The 17,625-nt window shown below is 40.1% G+C and overlaps 1 protein-coding gene across 3 annotated transcripts in view; it reads left to right on the top strand.

Moving 5' to 3' along the window:
• RGL1 (ral guanine nucleotide dissociation stimulator like 1) overlaps nucleotides 1-17,625 on the top strand; it is a 239,082-nt gene that overhangs the window by 82,859 nt on the left and 138,598 nt on the right. For all 3 annotated transcript variants that reach the window (XM_014850298.3, XM_014850296.3, XM_044757665.2), the window contains exon 2: nucleotides 3,747-3,910. In XM_014850298.3, the coding sequence (XP_014705784.1) occupies nucleotides 3,779-3,910 (132 nt within the window). In that variant the 5' untranslated portion in view covers nucleotides 3,747-3,778. The remainder of the gene's footprint in view (nucleotides 1-3,746; nucleotides 3,911-17,625) is intronic.

Below are 17,625 nucleotides of genomic sequence, written 5' to 3'. Positions count from 1 at the left end.
GGCTCCGCTATATAGACTTCTAGCTCATTTTAGGGAACTAGGAAACCTGTAATGCATGTATTGTTCAAAGAAGGTATGGATTGGAACTTCACATTTGAAGAGGAAAAAGATGGGTCAGCAGCAGTATTGGCTATATAATTTTGGGGCTGCAAAATGAAAATGGAGGGCCCCTTGTTCAAAAATTAATAATTTTAAGACAGTGACAGCAGAGCATTCAATCTAGCACAGGGCCCTTCTGAGCACGGGGCCCTGTGTGTGACTGCACAGGTCACACCCGGAAAGCCTGCCCTGGTCAGAAGTTGAGAGGGGAGTAAAAAGGAAAAGGGAGGATCTGTTTTCCCATGATGTTTCCCTCCTTCTGTCTATCCCACTCTTACCTGTGTACTCATCAGATGTGACCATTCTCAAGGGGGCTCTATTGTTCCAGTTAGCTAAGACATTGCCACTTCAACTCTAGTCCATGGGGGAATGGGCATGAGAGGGAGGTCACATTCCCCCAGTGATGGGGTGGGGGTAGGGGGTTGAAGGTCTTCTGAACTGTCCTAAGAAGAGAGCATGAAGTTGGGAACTCTACAACTTTCCAGCAGTGTATTAAAGTTACTTAACCTCTCTGAACCTAATTTGTCATTGCTGTAAAATGGTGATATCTACCTTGCAGGGTTGTTGAATGGATTAGAGAGAATGTGGAAAATACCTAGCACAGTGGCTGGTATGCAATGGGAGCTCATATATATTGGATATATGGTCATTTTTTTGTGAGTGAGGAGATGTACTGAAGATGGGTGAAAGGGCCTTGAGTCTCAGATAGGGTGGTGGATCTCAAAATGCTTGGAGAGCCTTGTAAGAGCTGGCTGCCTCTCTGCATCCATCCTTACTTCCCAAGTGCTTTGAAAGGGTTTAAAACTCAGAATTGCATCTTCTTCCCAAACAGGGTAAGGAACAATCTGTGGGAAGTCAGTGCACAGTAGAGTTCAGTCTCCAACACTGAAAATTTGCCAACTTTCACCCACACTGCGGAGATGAGAAAGCAGCTGTGGGCAGACAGCAGAGAAGAGCCCGTGGTCACTGGGATACATTACACTTACAGATGGTCCATTGTTCACCCTGAGATGTTGTAGTTTGTCTATTTTATCCAGTTATGTTTCCATGACATACAAAGGATACAGCCAAAACTATTTCATGTAGTTTTTCCACTTTGTTTTGATTTATTATTTGTTGTTTACAGTATTATCTCCAGTAACAACAATGGAATTTCCTTCCCTACTAATCTGGCCTGTTTCCATTTTGCCTGTTTATTTTAATTTCCTTTTTTTTGGACTGAAACCTTTACATGACTCTCCTTTGTTTACTTCCTTGCCTGTGTGTGTCAGCATCATTTATTAGCACATCCACTCAGAACTTTGAACATGAATTATAAAGGGTCTGTTTCCTGGTTGCTAGTGGGAGTGTCTGAAGTGCTTCATGTCTCTAAGTACTGCACAATGGCTGGGTTAGCAGCTGCCTCATCGCTGCTCTCAGAAGCAGATGGCTTGCCCTCCGTGGCGTACCGATGGAGCATGTGAGGCAGAGAGGTAACTCCGCTGCGGAAGGTGCTTTTCTCAAATCCTCTGACCCATCACTCCTGCCTGGCTCATCAATGCGGATTTCCATTTACTTTTTTTTTTTTTTAAGATTTTATTTTTTTTCCTTTTTCTCCCCAAAGCCCCCCTGGTACACAGTTGTATATTCTTCATTGTGAGTCCTTCTAGTTGTGGCATTTGGGACGCTGCCTCAGCGTGGTTTGATGAGCAGTGCCATGTCCGCGCCCAGGATTCGAACCAACGAAACACTGGGCCGCCTGCAGCGGAGCGCGCGAACTTAACCACTCCGCCACGGGGCCAGCCCCTCCACTTACTTTTATTTGGGCAGTAGGTTGTGTGAGCATAAGACCTGCTTTTTTGCAGAAATGCTCAATTCCTTGAAGACATTTCCATGACAACTAGTCTGTTGTTAACTATTGAGTAATTGCAGCTTGCAATATTAGCTGCTTGGGGTGCATGATAAATGTTAGACTTGGTCCTTTTTTATGAAGAACTTACAGCCCACTAAGTCAATAAAAAGGTTAAAGAGGGGCTGGCCCGGTGGCGCAGTGGTTAAGTGCGCATGTTACGCTTTGGCAGCCTGGGGTTCACCAGTTCGGATCCTGGGTGTGGACAACGCACCATGTGGCAAGCCATGCTGTGGTAGGCGTCCACATATAAAGTAGAGGAAGATGGGCACAGCTGTTAGCTCAGCGCCAGTCTTCCTCAGAAAAAAAGAGGAGGATTGGCAGATGTTAGCTCAGGGCTAATCTTCCTCGAGAAAACAAAACAAAACAAAAACAAACAAACAAAAAGTTAAAGAGAAGAGGGAAGTTGACTTTTACACCTGTTGCTTGAATATTAATTAGATCTACTGCCTCATTTTCACTTGAGTCTCATGATTTACTGAATTAACTAATTCATCAAACATTTATTTAGTTCTTACTCTGTACATGGCACCATCTCTAGTGTCAAGATGCTTAAAAGACCAGAAAGTGGAAATAGATTTGAAAGCAAATAAATATAATAAAGTGTTACAGGTGACATGATAGAAATCTGTGCAGAGTATATACAGAGAGTAACAAAGGAGGAGGGGTCCTTATTCTCTTGGAGTTGGGGGTGGAAGGGACGTGTCACAAACAAAGCCTAAAGGTCTTGGATATATTTGAGATCCATGGGTACTTTCCACTGTCTCAAACAGAGTGGCTGAGGATGCAGCCATGCCTGGTGGGGGAGGGAGATGGAGGAAGCCAAGCACAAAGGGCCTTGGATGCTATATTAAGGAGTTAGGATTTTATTCTCTAGGAAAATTTTCAGGTAGGTGAGACATCATTATCAGATTCGGTTTTTATAAAAATTGCCCTGAGAAGGATAGATTCAGGGGACTTGAATGGAGGCAAGGAGATTCCTTAGGAGAGGACGGTGCTGAGCAGCCCTGACGTGATTCTGAACAAGCCAGTGGCGGATGGAAAGATGTTGAGGAAGTAGACTTTATAAAATTGGTATCAATTTTTAAATATTGTCTTTTCAGCAACTGCCAGTGAAACCAAGGCTCAATAAATATCAGAGAATCTTCCTCTGTGCTTCCATTGCAGTCAGAGACATGATTGCTGTGGCATTTCGCACACTATACGCTAATACGCTGTATTGTGATGACTTGTTTACAACCTTTTCTGCCCTGAGACGCTAAGCTTCTTAAGGTTAAGTACCAAACTACAGAATTATTTGCATATGCCTAGCATGGAGCCTCGTCTAAACAAGTGCTCAGTGTTTGAAGAGTAAAGCTCCTAACACCGTGGCCAGTGCTTCTTCCACACAGACTACGTGGCACGGAAATATGAAAACGCCACTCAGGCTTGTCTTACATCCGCCCGTTTCCATCTCTCCTGCTGAGGGGGTCAGGGCAAAGTGACAAGCAGCTCTAACAGGCAGATGATGCTTTTTACTTTGCTTTAAAATTTATATCACTTTGTCCATTATCAAAATGTGTCCCTACCTCCAGAAGCCTGCATTAAAATACCAATAATAAATATTTAAAATAAAGAAAGTGGCCATAAAAGTTGATGATTATTGTGATAGTCTTTAATGGTCTCGTTATCCACAAATCAAGCCTGATAATTTACTTTCATATTTCTTTTTATGTTACTTAATCTTTTAACCTGGATCACACTTTATTCTTCCACACAGATCCGTAATGCCTTCTGCCTGGCTCTTTCAAGATGGAGGGGAAACCTGTGGGAGAGCCTACTCAAGTGGTGTCTAAAGTCAAACTTTCCAGCAAGGTAGAAAGCACAGGACACTGGCTGGTGGAGGATCATGCTCGAATATGGGAAGTGTTAAAGACAGACGAGGTAAGACTAGTCCAAATGACACAGTTGGTGCAATGATGGATTTCCTTAGACTTGAGATTATAATTCTTAGTGTGGCCAGCACCACAGGCCAGCTCGGCAAATTTTTATTCAGGGGCCATAGGCACAACCACGACTGGAGAACATTAAGTCAGGGGTGTATCTCTTAGGCATTAATAACTCCACAGTGATTCAGCCAAAGGAGGTAGCACTGACTTAGGGCCTAAAATGTACAAGTAGGTATCCTCCTTGTAGAATCCTACCAAACCTAAATGGGAAATCAAGTCATGGTGAGAAAGTTGATTCCTAAGGATCAGTCATAACAAGTGGAATCATATAAATTCATTGTTTGACAGCATGAGGCTGTCAGGGCTCCTTGGTTGCAAGCAACAGAAATTGACTCTAAGGAAAATGGGAAATTGTTGGAGGATATTGGGAAGCTCACAGAATTGATGAGAAGTTTGGAAAACTAGGACAGGAACCAAGTCAGCAGGAACTGCTCAGGGCACTGCCCCTGGTATAAATTCCAAACTGGTCCCCACCCTCTCCTTATTCTCACGTTTCTCTGCTCAAGATGCAAAGCCAGGGGAGAGGGAGCTCACTGCCAAGCTTAGTCACATGTCTTTCTCTAGGTTATTCTTTAAAGAGAAAAAGAATCTCCCATGAGAAATCATTATACCAAGTCCTCACAGCACTTGTGTTTGGAGTCCAAATCTCTAATATCCACATGTGGTGACAATACCAATTCAAGAAAGTAACATAACAACTACCATCTTAAATGTGAAATCCAGCCAAAGCAAATGTGAACTCTCTCTGTAGGGGATACTTGCACACAGGAATAAAACTCCACAGAGAGCAGCTGAAGTCTCTGTGTATCCCACCTAACAGGGCCAAGACTAGGGACAGATAAGTGAGTTGCTGAGGGCACAAAGTTTAAGGAAGCACTCATTCTTAGGTTTGTGTCCTGCGCTTGCACAAACTTAAAGGTTAAGGCATCCTTATATTTTGCACTTTAGGCGTCTTGCAATTTGGACTGGCCTCACCCTAGTCCTGGCCCTGCCGCCTGATTTTATTCCCCTCCCTCCTTCCCCAAAGGTAGTCGCTATCCCGAATCTGGCATTTGTCATTCTTATGCATATGCTGATACACACACACACACACACACATATATATATATATATGTTATCCACATATCCAAGTAGTACTGATTTTCATCTTTTAAATTTTATATAAGCTTTATATGGTCTATGTACTTTTACAGCTTGCTGTTTTTTACTTAAATTTTGCTTCTATTTTATCTTATTTTCTCTTCTGATACTTGTAGTTCTAGTTTATTCATTTTAACTGCTTTTTATATTCTGTTGATTAATAGAGTGAAATTTATTTATCCATTTCTTTTGTTGGTTAACTTTTAGTTTCTTTCAGTACAAGGCAATGTAATACACTTTACACTGTATTACTCATTTTAATGTAATACACATTTTCACCTAGATGTGGCATACTGGATTATAAAGTATGAAAGCCTTCAGTTTTACTAGTTATTACCAAATTGGTCTCCAAGATGAGGACGTGAGTTTATATCCCCACTAGCAGCATGTGAGGATTCTCCCTGCTCTACCAGTTGTTGATATTGTCAGTTCTTTAAGTATTGGCTAATCTGATTGTTTTGAAATGGAGCCTTATTGTTTTAACATGAATTTTTCCATATGGATAATCAATTATCCTAGTACCATTTTAGAATGTCCATCATTTCTTCTTTAGTTTGTAATGCCGTCTCTCATGTATCATGCTTCTGATATACTCTCTCTGCTAATGTGATACTCCCTCAACTATTCTAGATTTAAGGGAAACTTGGACATCTGATAGAGCATGTCCCTCCACTGAGTTATTGCTCTTCAAAATTGTGCTGGGTGATTTTGGAACTTAGATTTTCAATATGAATTTAGGATGTGCTTGTTAAGTTTTGCAGATATGAAGAAAACTCAGTCTGCTAGGAATCTGATCGGGATTGCAGTATGTTTGTTGATTGATTTGGGGAATATCAACATCTTTATGATAGTGAGTAAATATCTTATCTTATTCTTGACTTTAAGTGGCATGCCTCAATATTTCACCAATATTTTATCCTATACCCTTTTGCTGTAAGATTTTCATAGGTTTCAAGGTTAAGGAAATTCCTTCCATTCCTTTTCTTTTTTTTCTAAATGTTAGTTTCTTTACATTATAATATTTGATCCCTACAAAATAATATACGTTTAAGTTATAGAGTATAATATTAAAACAAACACTTGTGAGTTCGCAACCAACTTAAGAACTAGAACTTGACCAATTGTTGAATCCGTGTATGGATTCTGCCACATCCTATCCTCTTGATTCTTTTCCCCACAAGGGTAACTGTTTTCTTGAAATCTGTGTTTAATCATTCTTTGGATTTTTGAAAGTTTTTATTGCACATATATGTATCCCCCCAAATATTGTTTAGTTACATAAACTATGTATATGGTGTTACACATATGATATATATCTGATTTCTTTTATGACTGACTTCTTTCACTCAACATGTTTCTAAGATTTTTAAGATTCAGTGACATTCATACGTATAGTAATAATTCATTAATTTTCACTGTTGACTAATATGCCATTATGTGGTTATACCATAATTTGTTTATTTACAGATATGTTGATGGATATTTCAATTATTTGCTGTTGTTTGCCATTATGAACAATGCTACTATGAACATACTTCTACATGTCTTATCCCCCTGTGTAAGAGTGCCTCGTGTATAAGGGTTTTTATAGGTTAATAATTATTAGGTGAAATTTTTGAGTTGGGTATGTACAAGTTCTGTTTTGCAAGTTATTGCCATATTGTTTTCCAAAGTGGTATCAATTTACACTCCCACCAGCAGGGCATAAAGTTTCCCCTATTCCATGTCCTTGTCAACTTTTGGAATTGTCGGATTTCTTAATTTTTCCAACCTGGTTGGTATAAAATAGGATATCATTCTTTATGCATCTCAACTCCATCTCAGATGATTTTTCTTTTTCCTTTAGGGTTTACTTTTCTGAGGGTCTAACTGAAGCAAAAATCTTCCTATTTTTTTGTCTGAAGCTGCCTTCATTTTGAGTCTACTCTTAGAATGATAGTTTAGGTGGGTATAGAATTCTAGGTTACCTTCTTTCAGTACATTCAAAATATTTCATTGTCCTATGCCTTCCATTGTTTCTGTCATAAACTAGCTGAAAGTGCTTTTTTTTTTTTTGAGGAAGACAGGCCCTGAGCTAACATCTACTGCCAATCTTCCTCTTTTTGCTTGAGGAAGATTGTCACTGAGCTAACATCTGTGCCAATCTTCCTCTGTCTTGTATGTGGGACACCATCACAGCACAGCTTGACAAGCAGTGCCAGGTCCATGCCTGGGATCCAAACCTGTGAACCCCAGGAGGCTGAAGCGGCGCATGCAAACCCAACCACTATGCCACTGGGCTGGCCCCCCAAAAGTCTAATTTTTATTCCTTTGAATATAATATCTCTTTTCTCTAATTACTTAGATCTTCTCTACATTTTTGCTGTTTTGCGGTTTCGCTCTTCTGTGTTTAGGTGTGGGTTTCTTTTTATTTAACCTCTTGGAATTCATGGGGCTTCATAAGTATGTGGATTGGTGGATATGTGGATCAGCCTGCAAACATCTCTGTAATTTTCTTTTCAAATAATTGCTTTTACTTCCTTTTCTTTTTATAACTCCAACAAGGTTTACGTTCATTTTTCTCACTCTTTGCTCATGTCCCTTAACTTCTCTTTCAGAGTTACTATCTTTTTTCTGCTCTCGGTGTTGTATTCTGATTAATTTAGATCTATCTTCCAATTCACTAATTCTCTCTTCAGTTACTTTTTATTGAAACAAAAACTGGTTAATAATTGGAGGAGATCAGAATCTGCCCTTTAACTCAACTATTGAGTTTTAAATTTCAGTTACTCTATTTTTCACTTCTAGAAGTTCTGTTTTGTTCTTTTAAAATCTTCTAGTCATTTTTTTAGTCTCTTGCTTCCTATTCATATTTTTATTTTTTTAAGTCTATTTGTCAAGAACTGTGAAGGGTATGAGATTTTACATTATTTGCAAGTTAGCTTGCCACAGTTGTGTAAATGCTGAAAGAAGTCATGAGACTCTTGTTTCAGAGACAAGACTTTATTACTTATAGAACAAGTTGTAACCAGAGTGCCAGCATGTTTGTTTGGTTCCCTATGCCCCAATTCCAACAGGAGTGACACAGATGGGCCTAGATAGCTCCCTGCACAGGAGAGAGTCACTGACCTTGGAAACTTGCCAGTTTATAGTAGACTTAAGCAAGCCTGTACTTTCTCCCAGTGGGAGACGTTACCTTGTCCTTTAAGGTTACTTGCTGCAGACACAGGCCTGAAAAAACAGTCTGGGTAAAGATCAGCCAGGGCCAAAGATTTTTTGGCACAAAAAGCAAGCCATGCAGGAACAAGAGAGACTCATGGAGGAGTGTTTCTCAACAATATTAAATATAATGGTTTTATATTCTGAGTTGGCAATTCTAATAGCTGTTCTTATTCTACCATCTTATTCTACTCTCTGTTCTTTCTGTTGGTTCTTGCACATGGTATTTTGTTTCCTTGTTAGTTTTGTGATTTTTGACTGTGGGTTCATTTTTCTTGGAATGAAAGGACTTTTCTCCAGAGAGAATTTACATTTACTTCTGGAAGCACTACCAGCTGGAAGTCACTTCAAAGTAAATTCTTAGCTTGAGGTTTTTTTTTTCAGACCACTCAATGTGAATATAGGCTGGAAACTGATGGATGGGTATACTTGTGGTAATTAATTATGAGGGGAAATGACTCACCTCTCCCTGCCCCTATTCAGCACCATATTTCAAGATAAGCAACTTTCCTTGTGTTGTCATGGAGGGCATTTCATTCCTGGTTCACCTTAAGGCTGAGGGAATAACATTTTGGGGTTCCAGTTTTACACAGTGGGGAATCCCTGTAGATTCTCTCTCTTGAGCCAGCCCTGGGCTTTCTCTATTGTTCCCTTTGTCCTTTAAAGGAATAAAATCTGTGTTAGTTAGAGTCACACTAATGCTGTAACAAACACAGCCAAAAATTTAAGTGGCTTAATGCAATAAAAGTTTATTTCTCAATCATATAATTGTCCAATTTAGGTGTTTCTGATGAGAAGGCAGCTTTTGTCCATATGATGAGCAGGGACTCAGACTGCTTCTTCTTGCAGCCCCACCATCCTTTGGGGTCTGGGAGTCTTCTGTGTTCAGCCAGTAATTAGCTAAAAAAAAGATCGAATAAGACACACTCAGTTCTTAACCCTCTTGGACCAGGAGTGACGTGCATTATATCGCTTTACAGTCTATCACTGAGAACTTGTCCCATTGCCCCACATGGTTGTGAAGGAGGTGAGGTGGAGAAATGTCATCTGGCTGGGCAGCCATTTACTAGTGATGACTCAGTACTATGGAAGGGGAAACACAAATGCAATTTTGGTGGGCAGTTAAAAAAGTGTCACCAAAAACAAAGCTTAAGTTTACCTGGTTTGGCCAATGCCTTCTAAATGGAAATTGACTTCAATGCTTATCTCTGTGGGTTCTGCTTTCATATAGGTTTTGACTGTTAAGAGTTCTTAAGTTCTTGCCAGCCTATCAATGTATGAAAAAGATACTATACTTTTATTTTACCAAGCATTTTAAAATTGTTTTTTTAAATTGTGGGATAGTTAGGGTATCTAATCTCCCACGTGCTAGCAATGGGAGTCCTACACTCTTCTGAGTTATTTAAATACAATGTATCTTAAAAATATATGTTTTTTAAACTTATTTTAAAAAATTAGTTCACTTGTCAGAAAGTGTCATCCAGATAATGTTGAATCTTTATTAACTAAACACATTTAGTTAAGCACCTTCTTACACATGAATATTCGTAACTGACTTCTTATAATCATTTACAAATTTTGTGCAGGTACAAATCAATCTATCAAATCTATTTGAAATTAAAATATTATTTCATCTTCAACGTAGTGATTAATTTCTAGCTACTCTAAATATACCTTTGAAATATAAATATTTAATTTTTAAATTATAAATAATACTTGCATATAGTAGAAAATAATGAAACTTTTATAAAAGAGTCAAGTATGAAAAATAAATGTCTTTATAAAATCTCAGTAATTTTTATTTTTTAAAATGAGCAAGGGAGCAGTGAGGAGCCTGGACATGTTCTTGTGATGGTGACAATGTTCTATCCTTTCGTTGTCTTGGTGGTTACATGAATATATTTGTCAAAACTAATTGAACTATACACTTAAAATGGACATATTTTGTTATATGTCAGTTATGCCTCAATAAGGTTGATCTTAAAAACTGGGCAATAGGGAGGGGGAAGAGAGTTAAATAAATCAATAGCTGCAATACAGTGTGGTGAGTGCTGTAATAAATATGTCCACAGGCATTTTGAGAGTCTAGAGCATGGAGCTGTAATGCAGCATGGGTGTGAATTTGCTTATGGAGGTGTGCGTGTCAGGGAAAGACAGCTTTCCAGAAAGGTAATACTTGAGTCCATTCTTAAAGGAAAAGTAGAAATTAGGCCAGCAAATGGGATTTTAGAAGGGCACTCAGAGCAAATATTCCTGGAAGAGGAAAAACTGTGTGAAGGGCAGTGTTAGAGAAAGTGTCCTGCAGTTTGGAGCATCTGTAACAGAAGAGGAATGACAAGAGAAGAAGCTGAGAGGGACCAAATAATGAAAAGTCTTCTGTGCCTCACCCAGAAGTGCAGAAATTACCCTGTGGGCCGTGGGGAGTCATGAGGGCCTTGAAGCAGGGGTCATGACATGGTCAGATTTGTTTTCTAGAAAAGCTACTCTGTCAGACGTGTGAAGGATAGCCTAGAACTCTTCAAAACCATTCTAGCTCACTTGGGTCTCTTCTTTCTCTGTCTACACTATGCTAGTCAATATCAACTAGGGATTATTTGCGGTTGTTCTTTTTTTGTTGTTGTTGAGGAAGATTGGCCCTGAGCTAACATTTGTGCCCGTCTTCCTCCATTTTATATGTGGGACTCCTGCCACAGTGTGGCTTGATGAGCAGTGCCTAGGTCGGCAGCCAGGATCCAAACCAGCAAACCCAGGGCTGCTGAAGCAGAGCGTGCAAACTTAACTGCTACGCCACTGGGCCAACCCCAAGGGTTGTTCTTTTTTTTCATGATGGGAATTCTCTCTCTCCAGCTAGATCGTCTGTCCTTGAGACCCTGTCTATTAGTTTCTGTTTGTTTTGTTTTGTTGTTTTGGCTGAGGAAGATTTTCCCTGAGCTAACAACTGTTGCCAGGCCAGTCTTCCACTATTTTGTATGTGGTTCACCACCACAGCATGGCTGCTGACGAGTGGTGTAGGTCCACACCTGGGAACTGACCCCAGGCTGCCGAAGTGGAGAGCACCGAACTTAACCACCAGGCCATCGGGCCAGCCCCCTCATCCGTTAGTTTTATTTCTGCTTCACTTATAAACCCCAAAGCACTGGCATACTGCTGGTTGAAATAAATACCTGATGATTGATTGAGGCATTACTTCATGGTAATTATGTAATCGTGTAATCATGATTTCATAGTAATATGTTGTTTCTCTGAATTGTAACATCAACCAAAATATTGCCATCTCTGAGTGCAAAGGTGATTCATTTGATTCACCATTGGATGGCATTAAGTAGAGGTGATTTTTTTTTTTTTTTTTTGGTTGTTGCTGGTTGAGTTTGCATTGGGTCATCCACCATGCACTGGACTTATCTGTGTTTTACGTTTGTGAGAAAGCTGCCAAGATAAGCAGTGTTCTCTGGGGCTAGGGAACAGAGATGTACTCTGTGTGAAATTCAACTAGTGAATGCCTGTGTGGAGACTGGACATATGACCTCTTCCTCTCTATCTAGCTCAGGAATGGGGCCCCACATTGTAACATCATATTCTTGGAAGAGGAAATAGTAATGTGTTCATTATGCACGCTTTGGAGATTAAATCATACTCATCTGAGGGACAGAAAGAGAGAGAATTTTTAAAAAACTGGACGACAATTTGGACAAGCAGTGTGAGTGCATTGTATTAATCTTTGAAGAGCCAGCTCTTTGCTGAACTTAAGGGCTGTGGTTTGATGAAAGAATTAGAATTCCTCTTTGTGATTCTGAATGAGTTTCTTTTTCTCTCTGCCACAAATTTTAATATGAGGCAAAGGGATAGAAACGTCCTGCCTAGGAAGTTATTACTATATAAAAATGCTTTGAGGTATTTTTACTGAGATGAGTAAAGTAGACATGTCATCAGTAGTTGAGAAATGGAATATTGAGACTGAATAATATTCAATTGGAGTTTATAAAGAAAGAAAAATATCATTTATTGAGCACCTACTGTGTGTCAAGAATTGTACTTGGCACTTTCATATTCATCAATGTATTTGATTGTCACAGCCGTAGATATGTTTTTCGTAAGGATTTTGAAGATTAGAGGTTAAGGCGTGTGCTCAAAGATACATAGCTGATAAGTGGCAGAGTAAGCTTCAAACTCAAGTTTGTCTCTGTTTTATACTCTTATCTCCTCATGAAGCTATCTACCAAAATTGTTTAAATCACCCTGATTCTCTGTTTGCTTTGCCTGCACAGACTTCAACTAATCCTGGCTGGGGCAGCATCCTCAGCTCAATAAATGCTACCAATCTTTCTCCCATAGAGCTTGGCTCTACAGCGTCTGGTGTGAACAAGCACCAACATACCCACTGAGTATAACTTTCTTCCATTTCTCAAAGTGTTGTCTTCAGTGTCCATGATTGGGCTTCCCTCTCAGTTCTCTCATACGGTATCCCAGTATCTCATGGAGACTGCACCCTGCCCTTAACTCCATCCTGTTTAAATGGAGCCCTAAAACTCTGCTAAGCTCCGTGTAGCTCTCTTTTCTACATAACTGAGCTCTGCTCCACATACCCCAAGCTATTCACTGGGGTCCAGTTGTGAACAGTCTGATTGTTTAGAACCTGGATATTTCATCCATTCCCTGAACTATTCCTTGGATGGTAAGGTCTGCCAGAAGCACATCCAAGTTTTCCTATGCCCTTGAGACACTGCTCACTGAACAGTCTGCCGGCACTGTAGGGCACACACCTGTTGTCAGGGAAGTCTCTCCAGCTCCAATCTACCCACTTTATATCTTCTTATTTTTATCCATTGGCTCTTGTTGCCAGAGTCCCACGTCGCCTAGTGTAAGACCATTTGAGCTATGGCATGACATTTTCAATAAGTTTCATAGTCTAAACTACAAGGGGATACTCTAGATATCCAACCTTTTATTATGGTTACATTTTAGTGTGGTCCCCTAACACCTCTGCTGATCTCTTTCATAAGACTCATCACATGAATGGTACCCATATGTTTGTCACATAGGAAGCACTTAATAAATATTTATTGAGTAGAGAAAATATACAGAGGGAGTAAGAGCGTGAACTCTGGAGGCAGACTGGCTGTGCAACCTCATCAAATTTCCTACTCTCTGTACTCGTTTCCTCCTCTGTCAAAAGGGTATACTAAGAGGGATGTTTTGAGAATTGGCTTATAATATGTAAACCGCTTAGAACAGCACCTCCTACATAATAAGCAATACATACGGACTTATATTATTGTTGAATGAATCAGTGAGGGGAGGAAGATTACAAAATGTGACACCATCTTGGCCTACCACTTGTACGACAGTTGCTTCTGACCCCTGTTGCCTGAATTCAAGATTTCCCCCACATTCTGCAAGGCCCTGCGCTCCAGGATCCCTTCTGTTTTCAAAGGCCTGCAGGATCTGGACTGGCAGACACAGCTTCCTGACTCCCACGAGACGGCCCCTGCAGGGTGATCTTTCAGGGAGGAAGACAGTCAGACCCAACCAAACAACGTTGTGTTGAGATACACAGATTGTTCTGGGGTGGCTCCCTCTCTCCCCTGAGTGTGCGGCGGGTGACACTCCAGTCAGCGGTGTGGTCCTTGGGCGCAGTGTTTATGAACCAGAGTTGACAGGCTGGCCTCTAGAACTTGTGTGACCCTGGTTGCTGATTCAGATTGTTCCTGTGACAGTTATTTGAATGGGAAAAGGCAAACCCCTCTAAGAGGATAAGATAAGACAGGATTGACATGTAGAGAGCTTTCTCCTGTAAAAATTTCTTAGACATTTGCAACCAATTTGGCCTGTTCTGTTTGGCTCCCAGTTCTACAATGAACCCTGCCTTCACCATACCAGACGTGAACACTTCTTTGCACTTTGGTACAGAGTAAAGGAAACTCCAGGTAAATTTAGAAAAAAAAAAAGAAGAAAAGAAAAAAATACCAGTTTGTTGAGGGCCTGGAAGTCATTCATTCGTGGGGGTCTTAGGTCTCCAAGAAAAAGCCTGCAAAGCAGTTCTGTTTCGGTCCATCATTTTCCCAAATGTGTGCAGTGTAAACCTCAGGGTGTCTTTTTATTTCCTTGAAAGCTCCACTGTGTCAGGACAAGCTTGGCATGAGGCAACAAACAGGTGGGGGCTGCGGGGGAAAGAGTTTACAAACTGAAATGGTTCCCATGGAAGGGGAAGGAAGTGTCTCCTGTCCTTCAGCCTTCTCTCTCCTTCGAGGGGGCGAATGTGAGGAGGAAACGACACTATTTCCCTGTTTCCTTGGCTTACAAAGGAGAGGTTTCTTGGGGAGAGATTGTACTTCTTCCCACAGCAGGGAGTCACTAGTTCAAAGGCCCATCCTTTCTCAGAGGCCTGGAAGAGGAAATAGTTAAAAATCTTCACTATAAACTTCTCCCCCTATGACCTGGCATCTGAGAAATTCACCTGCTCCACATGATGAGAAACCTGGTCTAGAAATCTCTCGAAACTTTAAAGATGAGGAAAATTTCAGAGAGGTAGAGATTTGGTGGGGAGTTGTCACTGATAGGAAAGGGTTAGCGTTCTTTAAAATGCACTCCGCTATGGGTAGCTCCAGTGTCTTTGCACGTCCTGCTGTTCTCTCTGATTAGAACACCCTTCATTTCCTTTTTCCTAGCTAAGTCCTACCCATCTTCCAGACTCTGGGAATTTTCTCTGATCTCCGCAGACCATGTTGTATGCCCTTGTCATTTTATCATTTTATTCTTACTTTTTTTTTTTAGCACCCTATGTTTCCTTTATGTACATTTATCACATTATATGGCAGTTACTTATTTTATATTCTTTTCCAGTATGCTGTGAGCTGGTAACATGAGGAACTGTGTCTATCTTATTCAAAGTTACATCACTATACTGTTGTGATGTTTGTTGAATGAATGAATGAATGAACAAAGGAACAGACAGATAAACAACTCTCTCACATGTTGAGGATTACCCTGAGAAAAGCACCCGAGTGACAGAATTTCTGGGGGTTAGTGGTGTTTTCACTGATGTCATAAAAGGGCAGACTCAAGGCTCGGAACCACATGTTTTATTTTGTGGCTTGTACTTGCCAATAATAGGAACCATTACAATTTTATTGGGTTTCTGAGACGTCAACAACATATGTGTATAGTAAAAATATAGTGACAATAAAAGCTAACAGCCTGATGGAAAGGGTCCTCCGTAAGCAAAATAACCTCTCTACCCACTCTTGTTTACCCTTATGGTCAAATCACGCTTACAAACTAGCTCATTGTTGCCTCAAAAAATTCATTTTAAATAGAATGGATGCGGTGCAAGAACAAATGTGAATTGTTTCAATGTAAAAATGTTGATCAACGAAGCTAAAAATGGCAAAGAGACTTGAAACATTGTGATGGAAGAATCATGCTATCTCAAGGTGGGAGGAGAAGTTATTTTTAAGGAATTATTGAAGGTGGTAGATCTGGGAAACAAGAAAGAGCCGGGATTGCAAACACGAGTCCAGAAGTATTATGATTTTCTAAGAGGAGTCCAAACTGCTGACAGTACTGTCACAAAGAACGTGAGCAATTCCCAAACACTCAGAACTTACTGGAAGAAATGTAGCAAGCCCCTCAATACAAAGTACACGTCCAAGGACAAGTCATCCTTCGTGTGCAGGGAACAAGGTGTCATCCATTTTCTGATGGGAGACCGGGACCACAAGGAGGAAGGTGCAGAGGTTTAACTGTCCCAGACCTGACCTATAGAGCCACGCAGGTGCTGGCCATTGAGCAACCATTAAGAATCTGAACTGGAGCCCAGAGGATATATGGAGAAAAGAGACAAATTATTCATCCCTAGGTTTCTTTTTTTTAATTGTGAAAACAAAAATATAGACACTGTAGAAATCACAAGTGACAGCCAAGTTTTAAATATGACTCTTAAATATCCAGTCACCTTGTAAAGTCCTTTCACACCACAACCACAACATTGCAGTCATTATAGGACCAGGAGAAACTTTCAGGGGCCGTCTAGTCTGAATGTAGCTTGTCATTTGTCATCCTTAGCCAGTGGGGGTCTATTCAGCCTTTTCATGCTGTTTTCTCATTGCCTCGATGGTTGCATGTTTCTTTTGCAGTGGAGCAACTCCCATGGCATTATATCACCCCTTAATTTCTTATTCTTCAGCTAAATTAGCCAGAATGCTTGTGAACGCAGTGGCCTGGTTAACTTAATTTTCTGCACATTTATAAGCTAACAGCACACGACCCATAGTAGGCACTTAATTGACATTTTTTTAAATGAATGAATGAATAACATATGTAAAAGTACATTATCTGGCTCAAAAAGTGCAAACTGCTTCCAGACTTGGATAGGATTTGAGAATCTAGATAATAAAGGGGAAGGCCCCAAGGGTTTTGGATTTAGATAGAATTTGGTTTAGAACATGGTAGTGACATTTACTGGATATATTATCTTGGGCAGTAGTTAATCCTCTAAATCTCAGTTTCCTCATCAATAAAGTATGGATAATAATCTTCTTTGGGGAAGGTTGACTACGCAATGTATATGAACCATCCAGGACAATGATCGGCACAAAGCAAGTGCTTAATAATATTTTTTCCATTTTTCTCTCTCTAGTTAATTCAGGATGGTTCACAAAACCATTTGAGTTTTGGCTCTTTGAAAATAGTCTTGAATAGACTGGAAGTAACACGAAAAATGGTAACATTTGTCAATTCCAGATGGTGGTAACAAGAACGTGATTATATATATTTGTGTTTCTCTGTATCTTTTACAATTCTAAAAATTAAATGTGTCAAAATGAAAGGGTTGAATGACAGATATCATTAAAGAAAACATATAGAATAAATTAATTACTACCTTAGTAAATACAGAATAGTGAATTGAGTCATTTACTTGATAAACATTTGTTGAGTAACTCCTATGAACAGGGCTGATATAACCCCTGCCTCATGGAGCTTACCATCCAGGGGGGAATACAGATTAAAAAAAAAAAGGCATCACATGTGATCAGAGCAATTGAAAGGAAATACAGGTTGTAAGGGGGTACATATGAGGCACATTTTACCTGAATCAGGGAGGTTAGGGAAAGCTAAGAGTAACTAATGATGTGTAGCAGTAAGTGATGTAGAAAAGGAGACATGGAGAATAAATAGGGTGAACTACACCAAGAGATGGGGCTGGGGAGGGAAGTGCTTTGCACATGCAGAGGGTAAAGTATACGCAAAGTCATAGAGGCTAGAGGGGGTGGGGAATGAAGAGTAGTTCAATATGGATGGAAGATGGGGTTCAAG

This window comes from Equus asinus, chromosome 25 (genome assembly GCF_041296235.1).
Source record: "Equus asinus isolate D_3611 breed Donkey chromosome 25, EquAss-T2T_v2, whole genome shotgun sequence".
NCBI lineage: Eukaryota > Metazoa > Chordata > Mammalia > Perissodactyla > Equidae > Equus > Equus asinus.
The sequence above is the reverse complement of the archived record's forward strand: the minus strand, read 5'-3'. Positions and strand labels throughout refer to the sequence as shown.